The 16,244-nt window shown below is 37.7% G+C and overlaps 1 protein-coding gene and 1 long non-coding RNA gene across 3 annotated transcripts in view; one reads left to right on the forward strand and one right to left on the reverse strand.

Moving 5' to 3' along the window:
• The window catches only part of LOC131929391 (uncharacterized), a 3,280-nt gene extending 225 nt beyond the window's left edge, over positions 1–3,055 (reverse strand). The window contains exons 1-2 of the long non-coding RNA XR_009383962.1: positions 2,943–3,055; positions 379–475 (exon numbers count right to left, since the gene is read on the reverse strand). This is a non-coding gene — a long non-coding RNA (uncharacterized LOC131929391). The remainder of the gene's footprint in view (positions 1–378; positions 476–2,942) is intronic.
• Positions 3,056–3,202: 147 nt separating this feature from the next.
• Positions 3,203–16,130, forward strand: LOC131929393 (uncharacterized). Of its 2 annotated transcripts, none has more exons than XM_059285558.1 (7): positions 3,203–3,273; positions 6,494–6,586; positions 7,526–7,681; positions 8,098–8,264; positions 9,046–9,167; positions 10,616–10,690; positions 15,070–16,130. In XM_059285558.1, the coding sequence occupies exons 2-7, from the start codon at positions 6,517–6,519 to the stop codon at positions 15,221–15,223; spliced, it is 744 nt and encodes a 247-aa protein (XP_059141541.1). In that variant the 5' UTR covers positions 3,203–3,273; positions 6,494–6,516; the 3' UTR covers positions 15,224–16,130. The 2 variants fall into 2 exon arrangements, with proteins under 2 accessions (XP_059141541.1, XP_059141542.1); XM_059285559.1 differs by lacking the exon at positions 3,203–3,273 and adding an exon at positions 3,294–3,403.
• The last annotated feature ends 114 nt before the right edge of the window (positions 16,131–16,244 follow it).

A 16,244-nucleotide genomic window follows, 5' to 3' on the forward strand; every position in this document is an offset into this window, starting at 1 on the left:
AACATGGACGTTGTCACATAGATATTGTCACAGAGACTTGGAAGTTGTCACATAGGTATTGTCACAGAGACTTGGGCGTTGTCACATAGGTATTGTCACAGAAACATGGACGTTGTCACATAGATATTGTCACAGAGACTTGGAAGTTGTCACATAGGTATTGTCACAGAGACTTGGGCGTTGTCACATAGATATTGTCACATAGACATGGACGTTGTCACATAGATATTGTCACAGAGACATGGACGTTGTCACATAGATATTGTCACAGAAACATGGACGTTGTCACATAGATATTGTCACAGATACATGAACTTTGTCACAAAGACATGAACTTTTCTCACTTAGATACGCATGTTGGTTGTTTCAGTATATTACCTGAATAATCCATTAAATCTTGTTGTAACTTATGCGCTTGCTTCTGGAGTTGATTAAACGAAATGGCCATGTTGCTGTTGATGGTACACTCGTTGGACTGTGGTGTAAATGGTAACAGGAAATATTTTAGGCTACACTCGTTGGACTGTGGTGTAAATGGCAACAGGAAATATTTTAGGCTACACTGGGAGTAAATGGCAACAGGAAATATTTTAGGGTAGACTCTTTTGACTGTGGTGTAAATGGCAACAGGAAATATTTTAGGGTACACTCGTTGGACTGTGGTGTAAATGGCAACAGGAAATATTTTTGGGTTCACTCGTTGGACTGTGGTGTAAATGGCAACAGGAAATATTTTAGGGTACACTCGTTGGACTGTTGAGTAAATGGCAACAGGAAATATTTTAGGGTACACTCGTTGGACTGTGGTGTAAATGGCAACAGGAAATATTTTAGGGTTCACTCGTTGGACTGTGGTGTAAATGGCAACAGGAAATATTTTAGGGTACACTCGTTGGACTGTTGAGTAAATGGCAACAGGAAATATTTTAGGGTACACTCGTTGGACTGTGGAGTAACAGGAAATATTTTAGGCTACACTCGTTGGACTGTGGAGTAAATGGCAACAGGAAATATTTTAGGGTACACTCGTTGGACTGTGGTGTAAATGGCAACAGGAAATATTTTAGGGTACACTCGTTGGACTGTGGTGTAAATGGCAACAGGAAGTATTTTAGGGTACACTCGTTGGACTGTGGTGTAAATGGCAACAGGAAGTATTTTAGGGTACACTCGTTGGTCTGTGGTGTAAATGGCAACAGGAAATATTTTAGGGTACACTCGTTGGACTGTGGAGTAAATGGCAACAGGAAAACTTTTAGGGTACACTCGTTGGACTGTGGTGTAAATGGCAACAGGAAATATTTTAGGGTACACTCGTTGGTCTGTGGTGTAAATGGCAACAGGAAATATTTTAGGGTACACTCGTTGGTCTGTGGTGTAAATGGCAACAGGAAATATTTTAGGGTACACTCGTTGGACTGTGGAGTAAATGGCAACAGGAAATATTTTAGGCTACACTCGTTGGACTGTGGTGTAAATGGCAACAGGAAATAATTTAGGGTACACTCGTTGGTCTGTGGTGTAAATGGCAACAGGAAATATTTTAGGGTACACTCGTTGGACTGTGGTGTAAATGGCAACAGGAAATATTTTAGGCTACACTCGTTGGACTGTGGTGTAAATGGTAACAGGAAATATTTTAGGCTACACTCGTTGGACTGTGGTGTAAATGGTAACAGGAAATATTTTAGGCTACACTGGGAGTAAATGGCAACAGCAAATATTTTAGGGTAGACTCTTTTGACTGTGGTGTAAATGGCAACATGAAATATTTTAGGGTACACTCGTTGGACTGTGGTGTAAATGGCAACAGGAAATATTTTAGGGTACACTCGTTGGACTGTTGAGTAAATGGCAACAGGAAATATTTTAGGGTACACTCGTTGGACTGTGGAGCAACAGGAAATATTTTAGGGTACACTCGTTGGACTGTGGAGCAACAGGAAATATTTTAGGGTACACTCGTTGGGCTGTGGAGTAAATGGCAACAGGAAATATTTTAGGGTACCTTCTTTGTTGAGAAATGGGTTACAAAATATATTTTAGGGTACCTTCTATGTTGAGCAATGGGTTACAAAATATAATTTTAGGGTACCTTCTTTGTTGAGAAATGGGTTACTAAATATATTTTAGGGTACCTTCTTTGTGGAGCAATGGGTTACAAAATATATTTTAGTGTACATTCTTTGTGTAGGAATGGGTTATAAAATATATTTTAGGGTGCCTTCTTTGTTGAGAAACGGGTTACAAAATATATTTTAGGGTACCTTCTTTATTGAGAAATGGGTTACAAAATATATTTTATGGTGCCTTTTAAGCAAATGATAGAAACCGACTGATATCCGATAACCCCAAAGAGAGGGGATTCTTAATGGTGTTTAGGTATTTTTCTAAATGTGTAAACATCCATTTGAAGAATGTGATTTTACAAACGTTATTGTTTGCATTGTGTATCACTTTTGTCAATTTTTACTGTATTTGATATTGTCAATAATTTAGATAAAGGTAATGACAACTTAAAACCACAGTTGTGTTCGCAAGATATTCACGAAGATATTGAATAGTGATGATAATTATGGAAGAAAACTATCATCAGATATGTAAGTAAGTATGTGGCAAGTTAAATATATTTAAAATATTTTTAAAAAAAATTAAATCCGAGAATAAATTAATAAAGTAAGTATCAAAGCAGTCGAATAGAACATTTGTAAAAATTAATGAAAAAAAAACCTTAGTTTTTTTTTTCAATCAGTTAAGTGTTAACTAATTGTGACATTATTTCTTATATTTGTTAGTAGCTTTTTAAAAACTCGTGTAGCTTCAACTGTAATTTTGCAGAAATGTTATAGAATATGCTATTTCCTATTTAGCTAATCCGACATGATAAGCAAAACTTCTGCCCTGAATTGGCAGGTCTTGTTACAGGCTTTCTAGATCTATACCTTAAATCTAAAAACTATTAGAGCAGAATTATCTTTAAGGAGTGGTCATAAACATGTAATTATGTTGTTTAGTAGGTCCTCATCTAGGGTTATGCTTTCTGCACGTTCATAGTCGGCACTTTTTGGTGCTTCATGGTTGTATTGTGTAATTAATTTTTGCACGATTACAATACTTATTTTATACTTCGTATACGAGAAAGTAAAAATGCGATCCAAAGTACGCGCCGGTATATGCACCAATCACAGAATCGCCGTCTGCACTAGAACAAGCATCAAGTGAACGGACGCATCACGATGTCAGGCGTTTTAAACATAAAAATATTTACCTGACGTAAGTAGAATAGATTGTTGTGTAACTTATACGATAGATAATATATAGCGGGTAGGCCGTTGTTTGAAATGAGAGGCTAAAAATGTTTTTATCAACACATTTCGAGGTTTAATGCACGGCATCGCTAATAGTATCCAATCTTTTATTCAATATTTTAAACATCATTAGCGGTGTTTTCAAACTTTAGTAATGGACACCAGCGAGAAAAGTCTCAAAGGTATTTGAGAGGTGTATAAATTCATTTGAAAATCTTGCACGGCGTAGTTACAATTAATATGGTTATAAAATCCTGTCTGTCTGGTTTTTTTCGGACTTTGCTAAAGATTGGATGTATTTGATGTTTTTAATATTTTCGGTAACTAAATAAAAATTAAAAAAAAAGCAAAAACAATTTGGTTTTCACGTGTAATGGCGACATAAACAATGGCCGACATAAATTTTATTGTACACATTGTAAGCTAAAAATAGAAAAAATAGGTCATGGTGTTTAAATTTGCATAGTTATTTAAAAACTTGATCTGCAAAGTTTTGTAAACAAAATAACTATCAAGTGGGGCTGTCAGAAATCGATCACGGAGTTCCTTTACAGCCAATCAATGTTTGTCTTACGAAAGTAAAACATCGGGTTATAACTTAGGCTTGATGAAAATAAATAGAAATGTAGCCTTAAACTCAACAAATTATTTTCAAGTTCTCTGGATCTGCAACTTGGATAGCATTGATTCTAAAAATATTACATTTCTGAATTAATATTAGGCTTAAGTTTTTAATAAAATTTTATCTTTTATTAGTTTTATGGTCCTAAATCTAAAAAAGCACATTTTTATTCCATGTCAACAATATTACGGAAGGAATCTCGTCAACTCGCTGGTGTCCATTAATATTATTAAATGAACGGAGGCTAGATCTAGATTCTATATACTCTTGATTGTGTGAATTTCGTTTGGCTGTAATAAAGATTTGAGTTCAAATAAGAATGACTAAAAGTGTGATTTTCAGAAAAATAAATAGCCGTTTTTTTTAAGTCAATAATAAAATGGTCTCACTAAAACACTACAGTTATAAAATATTACACTTCCAGGCTATTTATCTGTTGATTTCAACAGTACACTTTTAATAATATATCCAGGCTATATATTCATGCATTCTATTACTACACTTATAATATATTTAGGCTATACATTCCTGTATTGCAGCAATACTTATAATATTTCCAGGCTTTTCATGTATTACATCTAAAATATATACAGGCTATATATTCGTGTATTTCAGCAATACGTATAAAACATCCAAGGTATATATTCGTACATTTCAGCAATGCTTATAAAACATCCAAGGTATATATTCGTGCATTTCAGCAATGCTTATAAAACATCCAAGGTATATATTCGTGCATTTCAGCAATGCTTATAAAACATCCAAGGTATATATTCGTGCATTTCAGCAATACTTATAAAACATCCAAGGTATATATTCGTGCATTTCAGCAATGCTTATAAAACATCCAAGGTATATATTCTTGCATTTCAGCAATACTCATAAAACATCCAAGGTATATATTCGTGCATTTCAGCCATACTTATAAAACATCCAAGGTATATATTCTTGCATTTCAGCAATACTTATAAAACATCCAAGGTATATATTCGATTCGTGCATTTCAGCAATGCTTATAAAACATCCAAGGTATATATTCGTGCATTTCAGCCATACTTATAAAACATCCAAGGTATATATTCTTGCATTTCAGCAATACTTATAAAACATCCAAGGTATATATTCGATTCGTGCATTTCAGCAATACTTATAAAACATCCAAGGTATATACTCGTGCATTTCAGCAATACTTATAAAACATCCAAGGTATATATTCGTGCATTTCAGCAATGCTTATAAAACATCCAAGGTATATATTCGTGCATTTCAGCAATACTCATAAAACATCCAAGGTATATATTCGTGCATTTCAGCAATACTTATAAAACATCCAAGGTATATATTCGTGCACTTCAGCAATACTTATAAAACATCCAAGGTATATATTCGTGCATTTCAGCAATACTTATAAAACATCCAACGTATATATTCGTGCATTTCAGCAATGCTTATAAAACATCCAAGGTATATATTCGTGCATTACAGCAATACTTATAAAACATCCAAGGTATATATTCGTGCATTTCAGCAATACTCATAAAACATCCAAGGTATATATTCGTGCACTTCAGCAATACTTATAAAACATCCAAGGTATATATTCGTGCATTTCAGCAATACTTATAAAACATCCAAGGTATATATTCGTGCACTTCAGCAATACTTATAAAACATCCAAGGTATATATTCGTGCATTTCAGCAATACTTATAAAACATCCAACGTATATATTCGTGCATTTCAGCAATGCTTATAAAACATCCAAGGTATATATTCGTGCATTACAGCAATACTTATAAAACATCCAAGGTATATATTCGTGCATTTCAGCAATACTCATAAAACATCCAAGGTATATATTCGTGCATTTCAGCAATACTTATAAAACATCCAAGGTATATATTCGTGCACTTCAGCAATACTTATAAAACATCCAAGGTATATATTCGTGCATTTCAGCAATACTTATAAAACATCCAACGTATATATTCGTGCATTTCAGCAATGCTTATAAAACATCCAAGGTATATATTCGTGCATTCCAGCAATACTTATAAAACATCCAAGGTATATATTCTTGCATTTCAGCAATACTTTTAAAACATCCAAGGTATATATTCGTGCATTTCAGCAATGCTTATAAAACATCCAAGGTATATATTTTTGCATTTCAGCAATACTTATAAAACATCCAAAGTATATATTCGTGCATTTCAGCAATACTTTTAAAACATCCTAAGTATATATTCTTGCATTTCAGCAATACTTATAAAACATCCAAGGTATATATTTGTGCATTTCAGCAGTACTTATAAAACATCCAAGGTATATATTCGTACATTTCAGCAATACTTATAAAACATCCTAAGTATATATTCGTGCATTTCAGCAATACTTATAAAACATCCTAAGTATATATTCTTGCATTTCAGCAATACTTATAAAACATCCAAGGTATATATTTCTGTATTTCAGCACCTCACGTATAAAACATCCAAGGTATATATTTCTGTATTCAGCACCTCACGTATAAAACATCCAAGGTATATATTTCTGTATTTCAGCACCACACGTATAAAACATCCAAATGGCAATAACATTTAAACAGCTACAAAAACAGGCATCCAAGCTGCACCATGACCTCCAGAGATTCTCAGGTACGGTCGTAAGATTTACCCGACAGGTGGTAAGATTTACCTGCTGACAGGTGGTAAGATTTACCTGACAGGTGGTAAGATTTACCCGACAGGTGGTAAGATTTACCTGCTGACAGGTGGTAAGATTTACCAGACAGGTGGTAAGATTTATTTGACAGGTGGTAATATTTACCTACTGACAGGTGGTAAGATTTACCCGACAGGTGGTAAGATTTACCCGACAGGTGGTAAGATTTACCTGCTGACAGGTGGTAAGATTTACCCGACACGTGGTAAGATTTACCTGCTGACAGGTGGTAAGATTTACCTGCTGACAGGTGGTAAGATTTATTCTACAGGTGGTAAGATTTATTCGACAAGTGGTAAGATTTACCCGACAGGTGGTAAGATTTAACTGCTGACACGTGGTAAGATTTATTCTACAGGTGGTAAGATTTACCCCACAGTGGTAAGATTTACCTGCTAACAGTTGGTAAGATTTATTCTACAGGTGGTAAGATTTATTCGACAGGTGGTAAGATTTATTCGACAGGTAGTAAGATTTACATAATTTTAACAGAAATTCAACATAAACTTAACGAGACATAATTTTAAAAGAAACTTGACCAGACATAATTTAACAAAAAAAAAATGTACAAGATGAGGTTTAAACAGAAATTAGACCACACATATAATTTCAACTGAAGCAAAGGTCTAATAATGAGAAGTAAAGTAGCATGAACTTGTCACTGACAGAAAGAACTCTTGTCTCTGACAGAAAGAACTTGTCTCTGGCAGAAAGAACTTGTCTCTGACAGAAAGAACTCTTGTCTCTGACAGAAAGAACTTGTCTCTGGCAGAAAGAACTTGTCACTGACAGAAAGAACTTGTCTCTGACAGAAAGAACTTGTCTCTGACAGAAAGAACTTGTCACTGACAGAAAGAACTTGTCTCTGACAGGACTGAGTGATGCCGTGGTTGAGAATGTCTTGGCTTATGCTAAGTGCCTGGCTAGACCCGGCTCGGGAGATGAGATAGACGACCTGATCTTTATAGCCCAGATGTCGAAACAGTTCAATATAACATCGCCAACACTCCTGCCGTTAATGTTTGAAGGTCAGATCATGTGTTATCGTCGGTACAATTTGGTCCAATGGTTTTTGTGTGGTCAGTTATGTTGTGTGTAGTCTTATGTGTTTGATGTTGTCGACTATGTTATGTTTGGTCCTAAGTGTTTGATGTTGTCGATTATGTTGTGTTTGGTTTTTTGTGTTTGATGTTGTCGATGATGTTGTGTTTAGTCTTATGTGTTTGATGTTGTCGGTGATGTTGTGTTTAGTCTCATGTGTTTGATGTTGTCGAAGATGTTGTGTTTAGTCTTATGTGGTGAGTTCTATTGTGTTTTGTCTTATGTGGTGAGTTCTATTGTGTTTTGTCTTATGCGGTGAGTTCTATTGTGTTTTGTCTTATTTATTGGTGTGGTTTCACAACACCTGTGACACTATGTGACGACATGACCTCCAACATTTCAGCAATCAAATACCCAAAGGCCACCTATGCAACCGTAGAACAGTTTTGTAAGTTGATATGCACATTCCTGTGTGACGATATTGAGAAAAAGATGGACTTTGTCTTTTCCGTGTATGACATCAATAGAGATGGGACCTTGTCGTTCTCCGAACTCTACTTTTTTATAAAGGTATCTTATTTCTTTTATCACAGTAGGCTACAGTGTAGTGCTGCTGACAATACTCATGTTACACGCATGTATGATAGCCAAAGAAGTTGTACTAAGACAATTTACATTCGTTCCCCTATAGCCGTGTACGATAGCTACATAATTTGAACATTCCTTCCCCTACAGCCGTGTACGATAGCTACATAATTTGAACATTCCTTCCCCTACAGCCGTGTACGATAGCTACATAATTTGAACATTCGTTACCCTACAGCCGTGTACGATAGCTACATAATTTGAACATTCCTTCCCCTACAGCCGTGTACGATAGCTACATAATTTGAACATTCATTTCCCTGAAGCCGTGTACGATAGCTACATAATTTAAACATTCCTTTTCCTATAGCCGTGTACGATAGCCACATAATTTGAACATTCCTTTCCCTATGACCGTGTACGATAGCTACATAATTTGAACATTCGTTACCCTACAGCCGTGTACGATAGCTACATAATTTGAACATTCCTTCCCCTACAGCCGTGTACGATAGCTACATAATTTGAACATTCGTTACCCTACAGCCGAGTACGATAGCTACATAATTTGAACATTCGTTACCCTACAGCCGTGTACGATAGCTACATAATTTGAACATTCCTTTCCCTACAGCCGTGTACGATAGCTACATAATTTGAACATTCGTTACCCTACAGCCGTGTACGATAGCCACATAATTTGAACATTCCTTTCCCTACAGCCGTGTACGATAGCTACATAATTTGAACATTCCTTCCCCTACAGCCGTGTACAATAGCCACAGACCTGGATGAAGATCATGAGGAATCTACAAGAGAGCTGATTGAGTTGGTGCTCAAGATTTCCGATATCGACGAGAACGGTCAGATTGAAAAAGGTGAATTCAAGTGAGTCTTACAAACTGTATTGTTTAATATTGTTAGTTGAAGTTGAATTTTTGCTTTTAGATGTAGGTGTATGAGTAGGCGTAGGTGTAGGTGTAGGTGTATGTGTAGGTTTAGGTGTAGGTCAGGTGTAGGTGTAGGTGTAGGTTTAGGTTTAGGTTTAGGTTTAGGTGTAGGTGTAGGTGTAGGTGTAGGTGTAGGTGTAGGTGTGGGTGTGGGTGTAGGTGTAGGTGTAGTTGCAGGTGTAGGTGTAGGTCAGGTGCAGGTGCCAATGCAGTTTCAAACTCGGGAAAGTGTGTGTGTGTATTTATATATAGACTTGCCATCTGTAACAGTTTCACGTGAATTATAGGCCTATATATTTTAAAATGTTGAACTTAGTTTGAGAAAAATAATTTATAAAATAGTTATTGGTCAAAACGCAATGTGCATTACTACACGCTGAACGATATTACTGACAAAGCAAAGAAATAACAATTAGCTAAAAATCAGATACATTCAACATAACACAGGCACGCTGATTAAGTGACTTAAATGATTCCGTTAAAAACTCGGCTATTCCACGGTATTCTTCTTTTTTTTATAGTGATTTATTTTTATTAGGTTTTTTTATGAAGAGATCTATAGATTTAAATGAAATAGTTCATTTCTTCATCGGTAACCATGCCATATTAAATGCACTCGCTGATTAAGAGACTTAAAATTAAGAGACTTAAAAGATTTCTTTAAAAACCCGGCTGTTCAATGGTAGTTATGTTGTTTTTAGTAGATAGTCTAAATCCAGATCTTAGCGTCTACGTCTAGTTTTTCCGTAGATCTAGTCTAGATCTAGAATCGAGATCTAGATCTATATCTAGAATTTAAATAGGTAAAGTAAAAACTTTAAAAAGTTTAGGCCGAGAAAATCGTATTGTATACATTTCATAGCGTACGTAGAATCTAGCTCTAAATCATATTTGAATGAAATAGTTCATTTCTTTATTTCATTGTAAACTCGGAAGATAGCGTCATCAGTTTCGTGCTCTTTTTTTTATAGTGTAAACAATAAGCGACGTTATTGTTAAATGCGTTCTTGTCCCAAGTATAAAAATGTTTCCGGTTGCATAATTAAAATTGTTTTTCTACATTCGGATACGCCTTTTTTTTTAAAAAATTCTTATTTAAATAAAGTTGTGGTTATACATTTAAAACATCTAACATATTATTTTCAACATAAGTCCGTATAAAGTTCTTCATATATCGATGCAGATTCTGATGTGATATCCGGCGAAAATATTTTGCGGACAGACAGAGAGAGAGAGAGAGAGAGAGAGAGAGAGAGAGAGAAGTGCGCACATGGGCTTTTATATATTAGGATAGATACACTGCAAAATATTAAGTTAATTGAACTAAGTAAATATATGTTACCAATAGCAACCGATACAATATTTTGTTGTTGTTGATGATTCCAGAGAATTAGTGCGAGCCAACTCACTGTACCTGCAGCTATTGGGTCCTTGCTTACCTAATGACAAATACCTGGAGAGGTAAGTCGTCTGTTTTGTTGTATGTGGTTTCTTTCATTCCTATCATAGTTTGTAGTTGGTGTACAGTGGGTAATTTATTTCACGAAACTTCATTCTAGTAAATACTGAACTCATTTAATTCTTGTAAATACTGAACTCATTTAATTCTTGTTAATACTGAACTCATTTAATACTTGTAAATACTGAACTCATTTAATTCTTGTTAATACTGAACTCATTTAATACTTGTAAATACTGAACTCATTTAATACTTGTTAATACTGAACTCATTTAATTCTTGTTAATACTGAACTCATTTAATACTTGTAAATACTGAACTCATTTAATGCTTGTAAATACTGAACTCATTTAATTCTTGTTAATACTGAACTCATTTAATGCTTGTAAATACTGAACTCATTTAATGCTTGTAAATACTGAACTCATTTAATTCTTGTTAATACTGAACTCATTTAATTCTTGTTAATACTGAACTCATTTATTTCTTGTTAATACTGAACTCATTTAATTCTTGTTAATACTGAACTCAATCTTGTTACTACTGAGAACTATGTGAATTTACTGTCACCCAGACGACTGCCATTGAATTTTTTCTTTCTTCTGAGAGCTTAGCAAGCTGCGAAGGGAACGCTAGTTTATTGTAAAAGCTATTAATTTTCAATGGCACGGAGTGGTCTATCGGTAGAGAGCTGGGACTGTCTCGAGTTCGAATCCGGGTTCATGTCAGTAACCGTCCCTGGGTCCACCCAACTCAGATGGGTACCTAACTCACGTTAAGGAAAGTAAAGGCGACTGGGCATAGTGCTGACCACACTATCTCTTCATTTGCCGAGGTCACTTCACTTGCCCCATAAACCGCCAGGTTTAAAAGGGAAACTACTACTTTTTATTAATTTTCAAATACCATCAAAATGCTTCTGTTAATGTCTAAATACTCTACAACACACGTTCTGATACCACCTCTCCCCTTCCCTCTACAACACACGTTCTGATATCACCTCTCCCCTTCCCTCTACAACACACGTGCTGATACCACCTCTCCCCTTCCCTCTACAACACACGTTCTGATACCACCTCTCCCCTCTACAACACACGTTCTGATACCACCTCTCCCCTTCCCTCTACAACACACGTTCTGATATCACCTCTCCCCTTCCCTCTACAACACACGTTCTGATACCACCTCTCCCCTTCCCTCTACAACACACGTTCTGATACCACCTCTCCCCTTCCCTCTACAACACACGTGCTGATATCACCTCTCCCCTTCCCTCTACAACACACGTTCTGATATCACCTCTCCCCTTCCCTCTACAACACACGTTCTGATACCACCTCTCCCCTTCCCTCTACAACACACGTTCTGATACCACCTCTCCCCTTCCCTCTACAACACACGTTCTGATATCACCTCTCCCCTTCCCTCTACAACACACGTGCTGATATCACCTCTCCCCTTCCCTCTACAACACACGTTCTGATATCACCTCTCCCCTTCCCTCTACAACACACGTTCTGATATCACCTCTCCCCTTCCCTCTACAACACACGTGCTGATACCACCTCTCCCCTTCCCTCTACAACACACGTTCTGATATCACCTCTCCCCTTCCCTCTACAACACACGTTCTGATACCACCTCTCCCCTTCCCTCTACAACACACGTGCTGATATCACCTCTCCCCTTCCCTCTACAACACACGTGCTGATATCACCTCTCCCCTTCCCTCTACAACACACGTTCTGATACCACCTCTCCCCTTCCCTCTACAACACACGTTCTGATACCACCTCTCCCCTTCCCTCTACAACACACGTGCTGATACCACCTCTCCCCTCTACAACACACGTTCTGATACCACCTCTCCCCTTCCCTCTACAACACACGTTCTGATACCACCTCTCCCCTCTACAACACACGTTCTGATACCACCTCTCCCCTTCCCTCTACAACACACGTTCTGATATCACCTCTCCCCTTCCCTCTACAACACACGTGCTGATACCACCTCTCCCCTTCCCTCTACAACACACGTTCTGATACCACCTCTCCCCTTCCCTCTACAACACACGTTCTGATATCACCTCTCCCCTTCCCTCTACAACACACGTTCTGATACCACCTCTCCCCTTCCCTCTACAACACACGTTCTGATACCACCTCTCCCCTTCCCTCTACAACACACGTTCTGATACCACCTCTCCCCTTCCCTCTACAACACACGTTCTGATATCACCTCTCCCCTTCCCTCTACAACACACGTGCTGATATCACCTCTCCCCTTCCCTCTACAACACACGTTCTGATACCACCTCTCCCCTTCCCTCTACAACACACGTTCTGATACCACCTCTCCCCTTCCCTCTACAACACACGTTCTGATACCACCTCTCCCCTTCCCTCTACAACACACGTTCTGATACCACCTCTCCCCTCTACAACACACGTTCTGATACCACCTCTCCCCTTCCCTCTACAACACACGTTCTGATATCACCTCTCCCCTTCCCTCTACAACACACGTGCTGATACCACCTCTCCCCTTCCCTCTACAACACACGTTCTGATACCACCTCTCCCCTTCCCTCTACAACACACGTTCTGATACCACCTCTCCCCTTCCCTCTACAACACACGTTCTGATATCACCTCTCCCCTTCCCTCTACAACACACGTGCTGATATCACCTCTCCCCTTCCCTCTACAACACACGTTCTGATACCACCTCTCCCCTTCCCTCTACAACACACGTTCTGATACCACCTCTCCCCTTCCCTCTACAACACACGTTCTGATACCACCTCTCCCCTTCCCTCTACAACACACGTTCTGATACCACCTCTCCCCTCTACAACACACGTTCTGATACCACCTCTCCCCTTCCCTCTACAACACACGTTCTGATATCACCTCTCCCCTTCCCCACTCTTTCCCCCCCCCCTCCTCCCTTCTATGACAACAATCGGCGTTTAAAAGTTATATAGACTTAATTATCATTGCTTAAATTGTCAAGATCAAATTAAATTGTGTCTAGATCAGCTGAAATAGTGTCTAGATCAGCTGAAATTGTGTCTAGATGAGCTGAAATTGTGTCTAGATCAGCTAAAATTGTGTCTAGATGAGCTGAAATTGTGTCTAGATGAGCTGAAATTGTGTCTAGATCAGCTGAAATTGTGTCTAGATGAGCTAAAATAGTGTCTAGATGAGCTGAAATTGTGTCTAGATGAGCTGAAATGGTGTCAAGGTGAGCTAAAATAGTGTCTAGATGAGCTAAAATTGTGTCTAGATGAGCTAAAATAGTGTCTAGATGAGCTAAAATTGTGTCTAGATGAGCTGAAATGGTGTCTAGATGAGCTAAAATTGTGTCTAGATGAGCTGAAATAGTGTCTAGATGAGCTGAAATAGTGTCTAGATCAGCTGAAATAGTGTCTAGATGAGCTGAAATTGTGTCTAGATGAGCTGAAATTGTGTCTAGATCAGCTGAAATTGGGTCTAGATCAGCTGAAATTGGGTCTAAATCAGCTGAAATTGTGTCAAGATGAGCTGAAATTGTGTCTAGATGAGCTGAAATTGTGTCAAGATGAGCTGAAATTGTGTCTAGATCAGCTGAAATTGGGTCTAGATCAGCTGAAATTGGGTCTAGATCAGCTGAAATAGTGTCTAGATGAGCTGAAATAGTGTCTAGATGAGCTAAAATTGTATCTAGATGAGCTAAAATTGTGTCTAGATGAGCTGAAATTGTGTCTAGATCAGCTGAAATAGTGTCTAGATGAGCTGAAATTGTGTCTAGATGAGCTGAAATTGTGTCTAGATCAGCTGAAATAGTGTCTAGATGAGCTGAAATTGTGTCTAGATGAGCTAAAATAGTGTCTAGATCAGCTGAAATTGTGTCTAGATGAGCTGAAATTGTGTCTAGATGAGCTGAAATGGTGTCAAGATGAGCTAAAATAGTGTCTAGATGAGCTAAAATTGTGTCTATATGAGCTAAAATAGTGTCTAGATGAGCTAAAATTGTGTCTAGATGAGCTGAAATTGTGTCTAGATGAGCTGAAATAGTGTCTAGATGAGCTGAAATAGTGTCTAGATCAGCTGAAATAGTGTCTAGATGAGCTAAAATAGTGTCTAGATGAGCTAAAATTGTGTCTAGATCAGCTAAAATTGTGTCTAGATGAGCTGAAATAGTGTCTAGATGAGCTGAAATTGTGTCAAGATGAGCTAAAATAGTGTCTAGATGAGCTAAAATTGTTTCTAGATGAGCTAAAATGGTGTCTAGATGAGCTGAAATGGTGTCTAGATGAGCTGAAAAAGTGTCTAGATGAGCTAAAATAGTGTCTAGATGAGCTGAAAAAGTGTCTAGATGAGCTGATATTTGTTCCAGGTTCCGCGAGAAAATAGACCAGCGATCAGGGATAGAGACAAAACGGATATTCCACAACGAACGGAGGAGCTCCCTGTACGAGCTCCAGTCATCAAGAGCAGTTTCCCTGTATCCAGTCATCTTGGATATGCCCTCGTCATCGGGTTATCCATAGCAGGGTCCCAACTTTATTCCATGTCATCGTAGGTAACGTCATCACACACGTGCAATATCTGCACATAGTTTGGTACATCACACACGTGCAGTATCTGCACATAGTTTGGTACATCACACACGTGCAATATCTGCACATAGTTTGGTACATCACACACGTGCAATATCTGCACATAGTTTGGTACATCACACACGTGCAATATCTGCACATAGTTTGGTACATCACACACGTGCAATATCTGCACATAGTTTGGTACATCACATTAGTGCAATATCTGCACATATTAAGATCCATCACACAAGTGCTGCAGATGTAGGCATACAGATTCAGATCCATCACTCCACACATTATGAAAGATTAACGGGACAAGGAATTCATTCTTACAACGAGGACTACATCTGGACACAAGTTTTCGAGCAAGTGAGCCACGTATGTCCTATTTGTACACAACAATAACATCGTATTTCATCACTATGTTCGTACAGGCATTCAAGGACATAGTTTTTATATCAGCAAGAAAGAAATAGCTTCATACATAGACCAAGTAGTTTTTATGTAGCTGAGAGACCAACATGAAGTAATCTCAGAGGGCAAGAAAGAAATAGCTTCATAGATAGACCAAGTAGTTTTCATGTAGCTGAGAGACCAACATGAACTAATCTCAGAGGGCAAGAAAGAAATAGCTTCATAGATAGACCAAGTAGTTTTCATGTATCTGAGAGACTAACATGAACTAATCTCAGAGGGCAAGAAATAAATAGCTTCATAGATAGACCAAGTAGTTTTCATGTATCTGAGAGACTAACATGAGCTAATCTCAGTGGGCAAGAAATAAATAGCTTCATAGATAGACCAAGTAGTTTTCATGTAGCTGAGAGACCAACATGAAGTAATCTCAGTGGGGAATCTCGTTCAGGGAGGCGGTTGTGTAGCTTGTTAAGGCGAAAGCTTAATTAACCTACGCATCTTTAATTTCAAACCATACAAGTTTGATGCTCCTGTGTGTTTTTTCACTGTTTAT

This window comes from Physella acuta, unplaced genomic scaffold, assembly GCF_028476545.2.
Source record: "Physella acuta isolate Inbredline_101_S28 unplaced genomic scaffold, ASM2847654v3 ptg001625l, whole genome shotgun sequence".
NCBI lineage: Eukaryota > Metazoa > Mollusca > Gastropoda > Physidae > Physella > Physella acuta.